This window comes from Pelecanus crispus, chromosome 4 (genome assembly GCF_030463565.1).
Source record: "Pelecanus crispus isolate bPelCri1 chromosome 4, bPelCri1.pri, whole genome shotgun sequence".
Classification (NCBI taxonomy): Eukaryota; Metazoa; Chordata; class Aves; order Pelecaniformes; family Pelecanidae; genus Pelecanus; species Pelecanus crispus.
In genome coordinates, this window is record NC_134646.1 from 26,745,075 (window position 1) to 26,760,683 (window position 15,609).

At 42.1% G+C, this 15,609-nt stretch overlaps 1 protein-coding gene across 1 annotated transcript in view; it reads right to left on the minus strand.

Annotated features, from left to right (window-relative positions):
• Positions 1-402: 402 nt before the first annotated feature.
• The window catches only part of FAM241A (family with sequence similarity 241 member A), a 157,314-nt gene continuing 142,107 nt past the window's right edge, over positions 403-15,609 (minus strand). Inside the window, exon 3 of the mRNA XM_075709448.1 lies at positions 403-4,166. Within this exon, the coding sequence (XP_075565563.1) occupies positions 3,921-4,166 (246 nt within the window). The 3' untranslated portion in view covers positions 403-3,920. The remainder of the gene's footprint in view (positions 4,167-15,609) is intronic.

Consider the following 15,609-nt stretch of genomic DNA (forward strand, 5'->3'; position numbering starts at 1 on the left):
CAACAACTCCCAAACCTTTCTGTGGCACAGCAATTGTCACTTTAAAGGTTACACCCCTGCTTCCTTCAGAGGCCACTCTGGATGCAAAATAGATATGCTGTGAAATAAAAGCTACTTGACACCACAATGTTGCCATTATTTAACACTAGTAGCTCTACTACTGGTTTTTTTTTTTAACTCAGCATAAGTTGCTGCACACTCAACCATAGAGACCTGATGCAGTTTATCCAGCTCTTGTACTGCAGTTATTTCTCCACTAGCTGCAAGTTAACTGATTTCAGTGGATATCTGAACGCCGCCTTGTTTCATATCTGGGCCTACCGTGAAATTTTGAAAGGAGCCAAGTAACCTTGAACAAAGCACCACACAGAATTCATGGTTCTCATTGATGACAATGCTTTTTATTAGAAAGAGTAACAAAGTGCTTTCCATAGGATTCATTTAATATGGAGTTTTTAAGGAACGTGATTTTTCCTTTTTATACAGACAGTTCCGATGTGATGACTTTTCAGTGCTAACAGGGTTCTCCAAGATTCTCCTACACGTAGAGTGTCTTTTCTGTACACAGTAGTTCAAACATTTATGCATTTGGCGGGTGTGAAACAGTACTGAAGAGTCCATCCTTTAAAAACACAGAGGTTATGTAAAAAGCTTTCAATATGTTACACTAGGCAACAAGAATTACATCATTTGCTGTTTAACACAGGTTTAAGGGACATAATTCCTTCACACAGTCCCACATGCAGACACATAAAGGTGCTTTCAGTTCTATGAAGAATAATAATCCCATATACCAATATAAATAACTTTATCTATTTTTACTATATAGACAAAAGTGAAATTGTCTTTTTTTTAAATTAACCTTCTGCTTTTTAGCTAGGGACATCCTTTCAACACTTGGTGCTTCCTCTGCCTTGGAACTACATTTGGATGGAAGGAAGAACACAATGCAAGGACTGTTCACCCCTACCCCCCTCGCTTTTGGCACATGTTTACAATCGGATTTCTTTTGACACATATATGCATAGTTTTCATGCATTCCATTTTCCACTCTTTATGCCTGATTCTATCCCAGTCCCCTTTTTTCCTTACCTCCTCTTTCCTTTCCTGCAAATGACAGGGAGATAGTGTAGCAATAGCACAGCATTAGGACAGATGATTCGGTGCAAATTCTTATATACAATGGAATGTACAAAACCAAATAGGTGAGGGGTATCTTCCATACAAGACATTATTTTTCATTTTCAGTCAACCTAACTCCATTAGGAGGGATACTTTTTCAGATTTTTAAAAATTAAAAACTTCTATGAAGGACAAGACATAGTAAGTTACCCTTAAGAGAAACCATATAAAACATTTACCGTACACAATCTCAGTTCAAAAGCTACCTTTCCCTAGAGTACATGTATACAAACATGAACATCAAAATGAACACTGAAATGACTTCATAAGTGAAACAGTCATAGTTATGCACATAATAAAAGGTTACATGCATATAAATAATTTCCTCACTGAACTTGTCAGTCACACCCTTGGTTCATTGTTCCCCATTCCGTATGTACAGAGCAAAATCACCACTCCAGGAAATACTACATGCCATCTCACCGCCCAGTGTCTTCACACAAGAGTACTGCTGCAACAAGGGTATCACAGAGACACTTTTTCTCACAGGACAAAAGGAACTGGATGAGATCCTCTGAACACTAACTTGACTGTGGGAAGAAAGGAAGGATTTTTTTCTTTTTTTTTTAATTACAAGATGCTTTTGTAGTACAGCCCTTATACAGAAGAAGAACACACATAAACCCACCATTATATCTATACAAATATGCAAAGGTGTAAAAGATGTTCTGCTTTCTAAGGGTCTTGAAACAAACCCAAAGTTTACCCCTAGGCACTTGTGAGTACAGAGCTCCTGCCTCTGAATTCAGCCTGTACTTGCTGCTTGCTTTGGGACTTCCGGCTGTGAATAGCAAACCCCTGTATCCAGGAACACCTTCTGTTGTCAAACAAACGTTTGCCAACAGCATCAGCATAACTATTTAAGTAGGTGCCAATCAACACAGGTTGCCATCTAAACACACAGCTGGGCATCAGTCCCACTCCCCTGCAGTCCTGCTGGGTCAGCAGAGCCTCTTGGATCCACAGTCAAGGTCATCTGAAGATCTGGAGAGGAGACCCGGCTCCTCAGAGGGTAACTACGCGTTCATTAGAAAAGCACACAGACATGTCTACGATGGCATTTAGGCACATAAAGACTTTAAAGGAGCTGGACCTTCATGTTCACTGCCCTAAATAACAATTATTTCACTAATAAGAAAGTCTGTAAGGACTGGGGCCAAGGGCCCTGGAACCAGAGCCCAGCAATCAACATGATCCATGTAGGCATAAAATCGGCCTTGAGAATTGAGTTGCAGGACTGGGACCATAAAGAAGCTCCCCTTATCTTTGAAAGTCTCTGAATAAGACAGCATTTTCAGCTAATCTATTGTTGATCTCTTCTAGTATAAAAATGTTCAGGAAAAAAGTCACCACAAAAAGGTTAAGTAGTTTTATGTAAATGTCACATCTTCTATTACATTTCTTCAAATAAATGTATAATTTCAGTCTACCATAGATGAAATCAATTTTGCAATTGGTAGCCTACTTAGTAACAATTCTGTCTCATTTTACTGTTTTTCTTTACATAAGCACATTCAACTTGGAAATATTCAGTACAGCCCTGGTGTGGCTCCTGGGGAGCCAGAGTGAATTTTGCACCTAATCCTGAATGTATATATCCTATTCTTCGATTTGTGTTGCCTGTGGCATGCACCTATAGATATGCATTTTTGTTGCCTGGCGTGGAAATGAATCAGTTAAGACTACTAAATAAAATGACCACCCGATTTCAACTACATTCTTGCCTTGCATGAGGAAACAGGTCTGATTTGCTTATGTACGCAAAGCTTCTGGCTCATGTTGGGTCCACGCTGCAGCAAACTAGGGAAGCATTAAGAGATCTGGTCTGATAATCTATCTGGTTGTTCAGACACTTCACACACAACCCACAGGAAGCAGACACTGTTCTAGCATTGCCATCTGGAATGGCAACTCTCCAACACTGCAGCTGTAACTACCTACAAAGTTCATGAATTATCCAATTATTTATCTTTAGAAGGGGGAAAGAGCAAGTATAAAAAAAAAAGGAAAGAAAAATAGCAGCAGGAGCTGAGTACATTTCCAAAAACAAGGCGGAGCTCTGTTAGACCATTTGGCCAATATGGAACTGCAATTCCTCCTGAACAACAGCTGAAGCCTTGCGTGAAGTCACTAACATTAGTATAAAAGCATTTTGCTGGCATAGCTTGTTTCCTGGGGGAAAGCTTGCTATAAACTATACTAACCAAAGATGCTTCTGTGCTGGGAAGTTGTATTCGCCTTATGAACGTTTATCATTGTGGGTTTGTTAGCAAACCTCCCTTGTGCAGATTTAGCTTTTCAGCAAAAAACTAGCAAGTTATGCAGATTCGGGGAATAAACAGCACACGAGCCTCCCCACCAATGAAACAGAACACTCACATCAAGTGTCCTCTTAAAACCAGACAGCAAATTTTCACTATACAAAGCAAGAACGTTGCGGGGGCGAAAACAAAAAGCCAATCCTTGGACTAAGGCCCCAAGAGTGCAGAAAACAGTACGTTAGATACCATTATATTACAAACATCTCCTTTTTTTGCCCTTCAAAGATGTAGTAGGGCACTGCTGACTTTGCTTAAAAGACATAATTTTAGTCCCCTCTCACCCCAAATGTTGGAAGTTCAGCAAAATGCCATTCAAAGCATTACAGCTTTTGATGTGCCACCCACTTAATTAAACACATAAATCCACTGACATAGTGACAGTGTTGAAATACATAACCCAACAGCATCTATAAAATTTTACTGTTGTACATAAATAATGACAAGGCACAGAACAGCAACCAGTCCAAGAGCTTGTAGGCCAAGAAACCAGAGCATAACCCAGAAGAATATAATTATTACAGGTTCTACTATCCGTTCTCCGAAGTACATCCTTGTGAAGCCTATTCTGATAAGGCTTTTGTTTAGTTCGCCAAAGAGAGTCCCCATCTTTTTATAGTCATCTATTACAGGTTCTGTGGTGTGGTTTCTTTGTTCTTGCTGGACCTGCGGTGAGAAGACAAAATTAGGAAATGTGTTGTACAGTCTGTTCTTATTACTGTGATTTTGAACGAGTCTCAGCTGTTTCTATGTGAATGCATAAAAATAAGATAGACATGCAATAAAGCTACTCCTTAAATCAAGCAGTTGAAAATGTTATATAGCTTGTGACTTCAGTACAACGTTAAGGATGACACTCACTTGACCAAACGTGGGACATCTGAGTGATACTCCAAACACATGACAGCCTGTCTCCCCTCTAGATGTCACTCCAGAGGGGTAAAGCTCTCCTGTAGGTCATACATCTTACCTGTCCGTGCAACGTAGATGTCAAACGGACACAACCAAAATGGAATTAAATGCCTGTAATTTCAGGAAGGGGATTTGACTGAAGTAGATTTGTTATAAATGATTTCCAGAATATCTTCAGAGTCATGAGAACAATACAAAACTATTAAGCACGAACTATAAAGTATTTCTCACCAAAGCACAGGGAACTGAAGGGCTACTACCACCACTGAAAGAGGGGCACTGGATTCAACCAAGGAGAAGGCAAACATCCATCCCGATGCTGGTGTAGAAAGCCATGAAAGTCAGGCAAAGGAAGACAGACCCAAGGACCGCAGAGACGCAAAACGGTGGTACAAAGCAGCAAACAGGAGGGGAAACAAGTGCTGCACTTTTCCCAAAAAGAAAAATGATGGGGCAAATGCACAGGAAGGCAGAAGCACGTCTTTAGATGAAGATGCCATGTTTAAGTATCACTGCAGAAAACATGCGACTGTTTCAACATGTAAACTGTAACTAGATTAGAGCTTGTAATCCCACCTCTCCTTCCCCGGTGTCCAGAGATCCTTTGCACAAAACCTTATTGCCTTGTGTTTGGGTATGATGGGGTGAACACGCTTTCAAGATGATGAACGTTGAGTTTTCTAATCCTTCCATTAGACAGCAATAAAAACACATGCAGCATCAATATTTCAGTCAACAGATCAATAGGTCCAACAAATTGCCTGCAAACTCTATGCCTACTCCTGGATTCAAAGCAAACATGTATCTTTAGTTCTGTCTTCAAGGATGAAAGCTGTTCTGCGTCCCTGGTTACATGGCATGGTCTCAGTGGAGAAACAGCAATTCCCTCCCACAGCAGTGCCAGGCTCTCCATTACATAGCAAGTAATAAAGTGAATTCCCATTCCCACAGAAAAACATTCAGCAAAGACCAAAGGAAGCTAATTTTTTTTTCTAGGCCAGACCTTAGCCCACAATACAGAACCTTCTGACTGAATGAAGGTTGGGTAAAGCACAACAGCTGCTACCAAAAAAACCCCACAAAACCCCTACAGTCCCTCAGCTGTGCATGCTTGGGTACTTTTTTATTTGCTTATTCATAAAGATTTTGGTTTAAGCTTCAGTACTGAATCCCAGAAAGGGAAGGGTGCAGGAAGCCTCAACAGTAACGAATACTGCGTTCAGTTTTTCTGTGGTTCTACAGAAGAGCCTGAACGTGGAAAACTGCAGTACTGGAGGTTACGTACTGACTGCCACCGCCTTGTCTGTTTTCAGCCCGCTCCTCTGGCGCAGGTCGTTTCCTCCCTCTCACTGGATACGGAAACCCCAGTTTTCAGCATTTCGGCTTTAACTGTGCTTTATTTAATTCAAATAAATATTGACCCCTCTTTAACTCCAGTGTTTCAAGATTAGCCTCTTCAAGAAAGGCAGAGCCTCTCGTAAGCCCCTGCAGACGTGGCAGGGCAGGGTGCTTACCACCCCAGGAACTCAATGTTACTACAGGAACTCTCATCCCTCTATTCCCAAAGAGCACGGGGAGACAAGCAAACTCTTAGCCTAAGTGGTATATTGATCGCAACAATTAGGGAAAAGAGAAAGAATGTGCTGAGAAGGGAAAATACATTGATTTGCTTCCTGCACGCAGAGATCACAGGGAACGCGTGCCTACGGGATGATGGCAGAGGGGACCGGAGCGCAGCTCACATCAAGTGGTGCAGAGACCACTTCTGAGAGAAACAGTTAACGTGTGCAGGAGAAATCACGACATTTTCTAACAAAGTAGCTTAGGCTTTGAGCCAGTGGACAGTGCAACCAGGAGGGGGAAAACAAACAAATCACTTCTTCGCCTCTGGATTACTAATGGCATTCAGCAACATGCTGGAAGCCTTCGCACAGAGCGAGCAGAGCGCAGCACTTGCAAGGAGGCTGCCAGCAGGCACATTTCCATGAGCTCTGTCTCACCAGGCCAGCTAAGCACACGGACTGTACGTGTCCACGCTGGTGTCTCTCCTGGTACGAGCCAGCTGCAAGACAAGGGATTTCCCTAGCAGCCCCATTCTGCTTTGATAAGCTAACAGCAAGAAGTTGCACGCAGTCTCTTAAGCAACGTACAGTGTAAATTCCACCTTACTTAGGCTGTCCAGGTCTTTCTTATTTATGGTTTGTTTGGGTTTGGGTTTTTTTTGTTGTTGTTGTTTTGGGTTTGGTGGGTTTTTTTTTTTAAGCAAGACTTTATCTCACCCCCTCCTTCTCACACAAGGGTAGATTAATGAATGCCTAAAGTGATTATGCAAAGCAAGCTTCTAGGCACAGAGACTGACAAGTGTGTGTTTAATTACAGAACAAGTGCCAAGTTATTTTTCCAAATATTTTCAAGAGCTTACAAAACCCTTCAGAATGATCATGGAAATTCCCAAGATTTCAAAGTCTACTTCAGTTCATTCAGGCTGAGTACGTCTTGCTTCAGGCAACTCAGCAAAAAAAAGTGAAGCTGAAAACAGATGATCAGCTGTAAAACACAGATGGCATATTTTTCTTTACTATTGCATAATATTTCACATGCTGGAGAAAGACGTTTCTGCAGAGGTATGACTAAAATAGAACCATTAGGACAAACACCAGTAATGTTGCAATACTCCAAACTGCTAAAAAATATTGAATCAGCTTTAACATTGCACCTAGAAGTTGTCTTACTAATTTTCAGGGCGATAGTAAAACAGCATACCGTCCTGCATATGTGCCAGTAGCTCCCAAACCATATCCTTAGAACCAAATACTTCTGGTTCTTCTGCAAAAGTACTTTTCTAAGCAGTTTTAGAGATTGGCTAACTTCAGCAAGCACACAGTTTCCCAGCTGACTCTTAATTTCCATAGGACTATTTTCATACTAAATCTTGCTGAACCAGCCTGAAGCTAGACAGACACTACCGTAACAGAAAAGCGTGGAAAGAGAAATGTACCCGTTCTGAGCATCCCCCCCAACAAAACAGAGCTTCCTCATTTAAAAGCAAAAAAAGTTTCTGTTTCAAAGTTGCTATTTTTAAAAATCAACAACCCAGCCTTGGCTTCATAACTTTTAAGAATTTTTTGTGTATCAAGAGGGAGTGGAGGGCATTGCTTTACCTGCACCTAGCCCCACAGAAAGCATGCTTTCAAGGCCTTTACAGCAGCTCTTCTCCTCATAGCTAACACGTGCTATGCAGAGGGCATGCCCAGACTTCATCTGCTATAGTGCGGGAGGGAACGTAAGAGAGGTCTACTTCATCTGCAGTAACTTGTTTGCCTTTCCTCACTCTGTGAGAGACAGGAGCGATGAAGAAATTCAGAGGGGCCCAGGGACCATTTGTTTCCTAACCTGATGTTTCTTATTGAATTGCTGCAATGAATTACTGCTTACTGTAATCTATATTCATTTTAAATCTAAGTGATTTTATTTTAGACATACCGGGATCATCAACGCCTTTAAAGCAAATTACACTAGCAGACTCCTTTATACAAATGTACAGCCACTGTGTATGACTTAATTGCCTCAATTTCCATTTCATTTTGTACTCCTTAAATGCTTTCATACAGTGCAATAGTTTTTTTTCATTTAAAAAATATTTCATAGAATGACAGAATAGTTTGGGTTGAGAGGGACCTTTAAAGGTCATCTAGTCCAATCCCCCCTGCAATGAGCAGGGACATCTTCAGCTAGATCAGGTCGCTCAGAGCCCTGTCCAACTTGACCTTTAATGTTTCCAGGGATGGGGCATCTACCACCTCTCTGGGCAACATGTTCCAGTGTTTCACCACCCTCACTGTAAAAAAATTTCTTCCTTATGTCTAGTCTGAATCTACCCTGTTTTAGTTTGAAACCATTACCCCTTGTTCTATTGCAACAAGCCCTACTAAAACGTTTGTCCCTATCTTTCTTATAAGCCCCCTTTAAGTACTGAAAGGCTGCTATAAGGTCTCCCCGCAGCCTTCTCTTCTCCAGGCTGAACAACCCCAACTCTCTCAGCCTTTCTTTATAGGAGAGGTGCTCCAGCCCTCAGATCATTTTTGTGGCCCTCCTCTGGACCTGCTCCAACAGGTCCGTGTCTTTCCTGTGCTGAGGGCTCCAGAGCTGGACACAGTACTCCACACTCCATTCCATATTTGGTTTCTGGTTTTGACTTTAAATTATTTAAAATGAAAAATAGAGTTATCAGACGGAACACACGGGAAGTGTCTGAATCGTCCCGTTGCTCAGCACATACGCACAATGTTCTTCACAAGCCTACTGCAGTACCTGAAGGTTCTCATCAAGCACCCAGTTTTCTCTTGTCTTTTCAGATGTTTGGTGTTATAAAATTTCCCTCCCTGTTCAACATGGCATACTTCAATCAGCAAATGCTGTTGTCTGCTGTCTCCCACTGTTTACTGGCAGAAAGTCAGAACTTGAAGATCCAAACTCTGAAAAACTTTACTACGGAAACTTTGTAACCAAATTTACCCAGCTGTTATGGCCATATGGCTTGGGGGCTTGGATGCTTTAAGGAGAACCACCAGGCGCCCTCTCAGACGCAGGATGCCATAAAATGACCTTTTCTCAGAATGAAAGTCTCTGAGGAGGTCGCAGAGGAGATACTAAGCGCAAGTTCTGTCCATGTCCAGCACAGCCGGGGCTCCTACATCCCTGGAGTGCTTCTGAAAAAAAGTCTCCCATGTAATTGAACGTTTTCCTGGACTAGCTTTAAAACAACAGGGAAGGTAAGGTCAATTCAGCCTACTGAACCCAACAAACATCCAGCTGTGGCTTTACCAGTTATGTTTGTCATCAACATAACACACAAAATTATGTGTGTTCTGACCACTAACTACCCTTCCTTATGGCAAACTTTGACCACATTCACTCAAACTCACTGCTGTCTAAATTCAGGAAAGCACGTGGTAAGTCACGATCAGAGGCCACTCCACACCAGTCTGACAGCAGGAACTTTTTCTTGCTTACCCCCTTCCCATCAAGGGTGTTTTGATCATACCGGGAAACAAGAGATCCCATCACAACACCCCCCCCCCAAAAGAAACCGTCTTTGTAATGATTCACATGCTACTCACTAGGAGAGAAGGATAAAGTTAGCACTGAACTTTTCACAATCCTTTAAGGCTGATCCCTCTCTGCACCTCCTAAGTATAATGTAGCCGGTTCAAGGTCTTTTCCCCTCAAAAAAGGACACAGTTCCTTGCCCCTGACCATTTACAGACCACACCAAATAACTTTGCCAAGCCCTCGGAGGGTGAAGAACACAAATGGATCCAAAGGGGACACAAACCTACCCAACACGCTTCGAAGTTATTTTCTTGTGGCTAATCAAAGAAAGCATGGAAACGCAGATTTAGCGTTTCTTTTTTCTGCTGTCAGCATCGCTAGCTCACTGAAGGACAGTATCAATTATGTCCTCACACAAAGACTAGATGTCCTTACACAGCATCGCCAGCAAGCTCTGCCTGGAGGTGCCTGCAGCTTCTCCTGGGAGCACAGCACGGCCGCTGCTGCAGCATTCCCCTCGGCAAGCGATGGAGCCCGGGGCCCGCACGCAGGGCACCCCACGCTTGCTGGACGCGGTGGATTTGCTGGCCATGTGCGGATCACACGCGACAAACTACTGCAACATCCGTGTGCAGGTGAATCTCTCTGTGCTCAGGGTCGCTGCCCCCGCCGGAACCTTGGGCCTCCCAGGGCTCATGCCTGGAAAGAAGAAATTGGTCTCAAAGGAGTGACCCAAGCTGCTCCGGCAGCTGCAGCCAGTGCCTCCTGCCAGCCTGCTGGGAGAAAGACGGCCCTGCTCCATCACACCCACCCCGCTGCAAGGCTAGCGTGATGGGTGAGGTGCTACGGGGCCACCAGGAAAGGCAGCAGCGGGCTGGATGAATTGTCTGGGAGGACCACAGACGGAATGGCTCTGGAGCGACCACAACATTTCTCAGTCCTGTAACCTCACCACTGCACTAGCCATGAGGAGAACAGGCGTAGTTATGGTCTTGCCTTCCAGGCGTTTCATCTGCTGAAGCAGCAGCTTGGTCCAGAGTTTTCCACACTTAGTCTAAGGATCTTGAGATGGTTTGTTTGGGTTGGGATTTTTTTGTGTGTGTGTAAAACAAATCCTAAGTAACTGACTTGAGTGAAATAACTGGTTGAAGTTCAACAGCCGTCATTCTGTAGGAGGGAGTGGATGAACATAAGGAACCTGCTCTACCTAAAGATTCAGGATTTAAAAAAAAAAAAAAAAATCCATTCGACTACTCTGAAGGTACAAGATTCTTCAAAACAAACCAAATAAAATCCCTCTTCCTATTTCTCATGATTAATGAACTGAAGAAACCCCAACAGTCTTCTGTTGCTCAGACAACTTGAAAAATTCCCACCCCGCCCTCAACTTGACAACAGCACCAGGCCGAGTACAAGTCTATCAGTTTCTCTTTTCTTGCATCAGCTGCCCAAAAGGGCATTACACAGATGTGAACTCCAGCAATGGAGGAGAAAAGTCCAATGGATTGGGAGTTAAACTGCTCTCAACGTAAAAGCGTGTGATTTTACAGTCCAAAAAATGCTGCTGGGCAAAGCTGGCAAAGAGAGAGGGGAGTAGGAAACAGGTATCCACAAAGTTCATCTACAACACAGAAAAGCAGCGGTGTCTCCAAATTGTAACATGCCTCAGATCACAATCAGTCACATTTACAGTTATAAAAGAAAGAAAAAGAGAAGGCATATTTAAGAGAATTACTTCCACATTAGATAGAAAAAAGCCTCCTTTTGAGTTTAGTAGCAAACACTACAATCATCCAAATCATACGTTAAAAAAAAGCATAATAAAGAAATGCAGGGATATCACACTTGCAGTCCCACCCGCACACTTTCCTTTTTTTCAAGTAAAAGATTTTCTCTGCATTATTTAACTGCTCACTATCTGTTTTACTCCAGTCATGGTTATTTTTACTCCAGGGAACAGGTGGTGTGTCTGATAGCTGAAGCCCATAGACACTTAAATGTCAAAAAAGTCACTGAGATGTGACTTTAGGAACATGCTTACCTACTGAAAAATACTCCTGTATTTTTGGAAGTTGGAACATCAACGTTCAGAAGAGAAAGCCTCACAAAGTCATCTCTTTTTAGAGGATGCAAACTAAAACTGAAAATACTTCAAGCTCAATCTTACAGAAAAGTATGAGAAGAAAGTGAGCAGATGACAGAGACCAGGATGGAAGAAACCACAAGTTCCCTCCCCTCCAAAATAAGAGACCAACTTCTGTTGGGTACAGACGGGGACACGTACCAGCCAACACACGGCTACAGATATTTGCCAGTTAGGTAGCCAGCAACGTAAGTCCCGGAGGAACGAATGACCCAATCTTGCCGGTACTCAGCCACCTGACCGGCCAGTGTACTGCCACGGACGGGCTTTGGAGATTTGCAGTGAAAGGCAAGTTCCCAGATCGTGGCCGCCTCTTTCTCGGAACCGCAGCCTCGCCCCGTTGCAGGGCGCCAGCACAAAACCCTGCGGCGCGCAGGGCGGCCGGGCGCAGGCTTTCTGCCTCCTACTCCTCCACATATGCAAACTAGATGGTTTCGTTACTAGTAACATCTGGCATGTGACCAGGATTTCACCCTGCTTTCTCATACTTAAAAAGTTTCCTCGTGTTTAATTAAAAGAAAGTGAAATTTGCCCAAGAAGGGCAAATAATTTTATTGCAAATGTTTCTGATTTTCTTCCTTTTCTACTAGAGCAGGAAGAGAACGTTATCCCTTCGCATCCTTTGCTAGCATGAAACTAATGATTAGTATTTGACCTTGTAAATGTAAGCAGGGAAAAGATCTTGATACTCAGCCAACAGACTATTAAGACAACAAAATTAATTTCAACTGTCTGGAGGGAAAAAAAAAAAAAACAGGCTCATTTCTCTAGGCTAATTTTAATCTGCTATTTAAATATGAAAAGATTAATAGATTAGCAAATGAGAAAAAAAAATCGTACCTCACTTGCAGATGAAAAACAAGACAGAGAAAAACTAAGTTTAACTTGTTCCTCTGGGGGGAAAAAAGCAAATGCAAGAAAACGATAAAAATTCTTCATACCAAGAGCACTTTACAACAGCTACCAATAAAAGTGACGTACTTAGAGGGAGTTTAAATAAAAAATTGCAAAACAAAGACTGGGTTAACATTTATTTCATAGCAAGAATCTAGACACCATTTATAAAAATAGAAACAAGATGTTTCTATAGAAACAAGCAACAACGTAAGAAAAGCAACTGCACCCTATTCCCTTCAGTCAGCTTTTGCAGCCACTCAAGTTTAGGCTCAACAGTTGCTGGAACAAACTTTGAAATACCAGGAGCAGTTTTGGTTTAAGGAGATGAAAACGCTTTGCCAGATACTGAACTTGTCTGTGTGCAGAGCAGAGAAGGCTTCAGGAGCAATAGGTTTCCCTCGATAAACTGTGTTTGAGTCCCATAAATTCAGGAGTAGATTTCCCCACCAATACGGCACCAGCTGAGACACTGTCACAGGCAAGAACCCAGCACGGGAGGGACCGAGGGAGAGGAAACCTGCCTGCCCCCGTGTTAAGATCCGCTGCCTCTCTCCCCCATTTTAGGCTGCTGTCTGCACTCCTCCTTAGGCACCCACTACCGTCTCTGTAACTTGATCCCATCCATGCTGCGATTTGACATAGCGCATAGATCAAAAGCAACTTCTAATCCATCTTTTCCTTATACCTGCAACACTTCATTTCCATAGGATTATGTTTATCAAGGTTCCCCCGCTAAGATCGGTCAGCTTGACCCAGCAAAAGGCTTGCAAGCCACCATACATTCAGCGTGGTATCAATGCACCGGCTTGCTGAAAAGCAACAGCTGTTAATTTTGGCTTTTAAGGAGAAAAAATTTCTATTCGCGTCTATCTCCAGAATACTTTTTTCTTAAGAAAATGGGATCTTCACATTATTCAAGCACAGCATGCTATCCTATCTATCATAGGTGCTACAGGTATGTCTGAAGGGGTTTTTTTCATTTTTTTGTTTTTCTTCAAATGCTGTCAAGCCTCAGAAAACCCACTAATGCTTTTTAGGAAGTTATTATCATATATTATTATGTAGCTATGAACCGCTGCAGCAGAGTTAAATCATTTGTAGAGCCAGAACAAATTGGCGATTAAGCCCTCCTTGTCAGGTATCACTATTTTTGGTCTGGAAACAAATCCCCACAATGCAAGCAGGACAAACCTACAATTTTCAGATTATCTCAGTGTGGAATAAATTAGAAATAGGTTTCTACCCTTAGGCACCACAGTTTCCACACATACAAGTTTACTTTAAAACATCCTTGGCCTCTACCAAGTTACTGAAATGATACTGTTCCAGGCAACACAGCACACATCCATCCTACAGTCCGATGAACAATGAAACATTTACATGAGGGATACCACAAGGCTGTTGGTATTATCCTCTAGTTTTGCTTCTGCTCATTCTTTTCATGCTGGAGAAACACTAGTGATATTGTAAACTTCAAAAAGTTCAGGACATGAACTTAGATAAGACACCAATACCTCTTCAACATAATTCTTAATGGGAAACACCAAAACCCATTTGTAATAGCTTCTCTACAACTGAACCCATCTATTAGCAGATAAAATATTCCACTTTGAGAGAAAACACTGTTCAAAACAATGATAAAACATCCCAAAGGGTTACAAACTGAGGTTAATGACAAGGTGATTGTCTAAGCTAATTTATCTACTTAAGAATACATCTCACATATTAACTCTGCATTTAGACATTTTCTAGGAGAAGTGTTGGTTTTAGCGTAGCTGTCAGACAGCACTTTGGATTCTATGTATCCTAAACCAGCGTGAGGTGGAGATCCTGGCCACGCTGAAGCAACTGGGAATTTTGCCATTGCCTTCAACTTAGACTACAACAGACTAAAACCCATTACAGCCCAGGCAGACAATTTTCAGTAGGGAAGAGAGCCACAGTGCCACGGCGTTCAGGAACTCTGCCTCCTGTAACACAGCTCGGCTTCAAAGTCCCTATGGGTGGAGCGGGTGTTGTGTCTCCTGCTAACACCACCTCATGCCCTACTGTAATGCAGGACTTTTGCCACACCTTTTATTATTACATACTCACGTGCATTCCACCTTTCTATTCTTATTTCGTGGTTTCATTTATAGGTGTTGATGAGATTTAGACTGTAGTAATATGACAAAGGCTAACCTATTTTAAAAAGTGGGTTAGGGAGGGAGATTTGAGGTCCTTAGCTCTAGCGATGTTGAAAATACAGGACAACTTGTGCGTCTGATTAAACTATCAACAGTTAGGAAAAAATGGTGAACTCGCAGGGTGAAGCAGCAACCCACTCCCATGGCTTCAGGAGCAGCTGAATCTTTCGGTGCCTTCACATACCGCTTGCGAACACCAGCAATACAATATAGGAGAGGTGGAAGAAACTACCCAGGTTTTGTAGTGCTTCGAAGACTAAAGTAAGGGTAATTATTCTCATCTTTGCAGGCAAACCTACAAAGGATATCAATCACATTATCATCCAGTTCAGCTTTTAAATCTAAGCACTGAAGTAGGTAATTCTACAGTCTATTGCAGTAATGAATTCCAAAGGCTACGTATAACATTTCGTAATGTATCCTTCTATTCTGTTAAAAATGCACCTGTCAGTAATTTCATTAAGCATGTCCTTGCTGACATAATAATAAGCTTCAACAGAAAATTAAAGCCAGAGGGTTTGGCGTTAAATAAATAGATCTATGTCCTACAGAGTACCCTCTTTTCAAAAAATATTAAAGGGTGTATACATTATTATTTAGGTTCTGCTTGTCAGGAAGGTAATTCTTTTAGCATTACGTTACTAGGTAAGATCTTACACAAACTGAGATTATTTTTGAGGAAACGGGAAAAAAACAAATCACACCCAGGTTACCAGCCCCAGATCCTCCCCTAAAAAAAGCTCTCAAAAAAGGCCAAAGGATTTGCTCTCATGCAGGCTTTACTTTACACCAGCTGAGAGAAGTAAGAATTTACACCGTAGTCAAAGCAGATTTTGACCCATTTCTTTTGCATCGCGTGTTAACACTAAGGTGGTGTGCACATATATACTTCAGAAAAGAACACGAAACAGGAAAACAC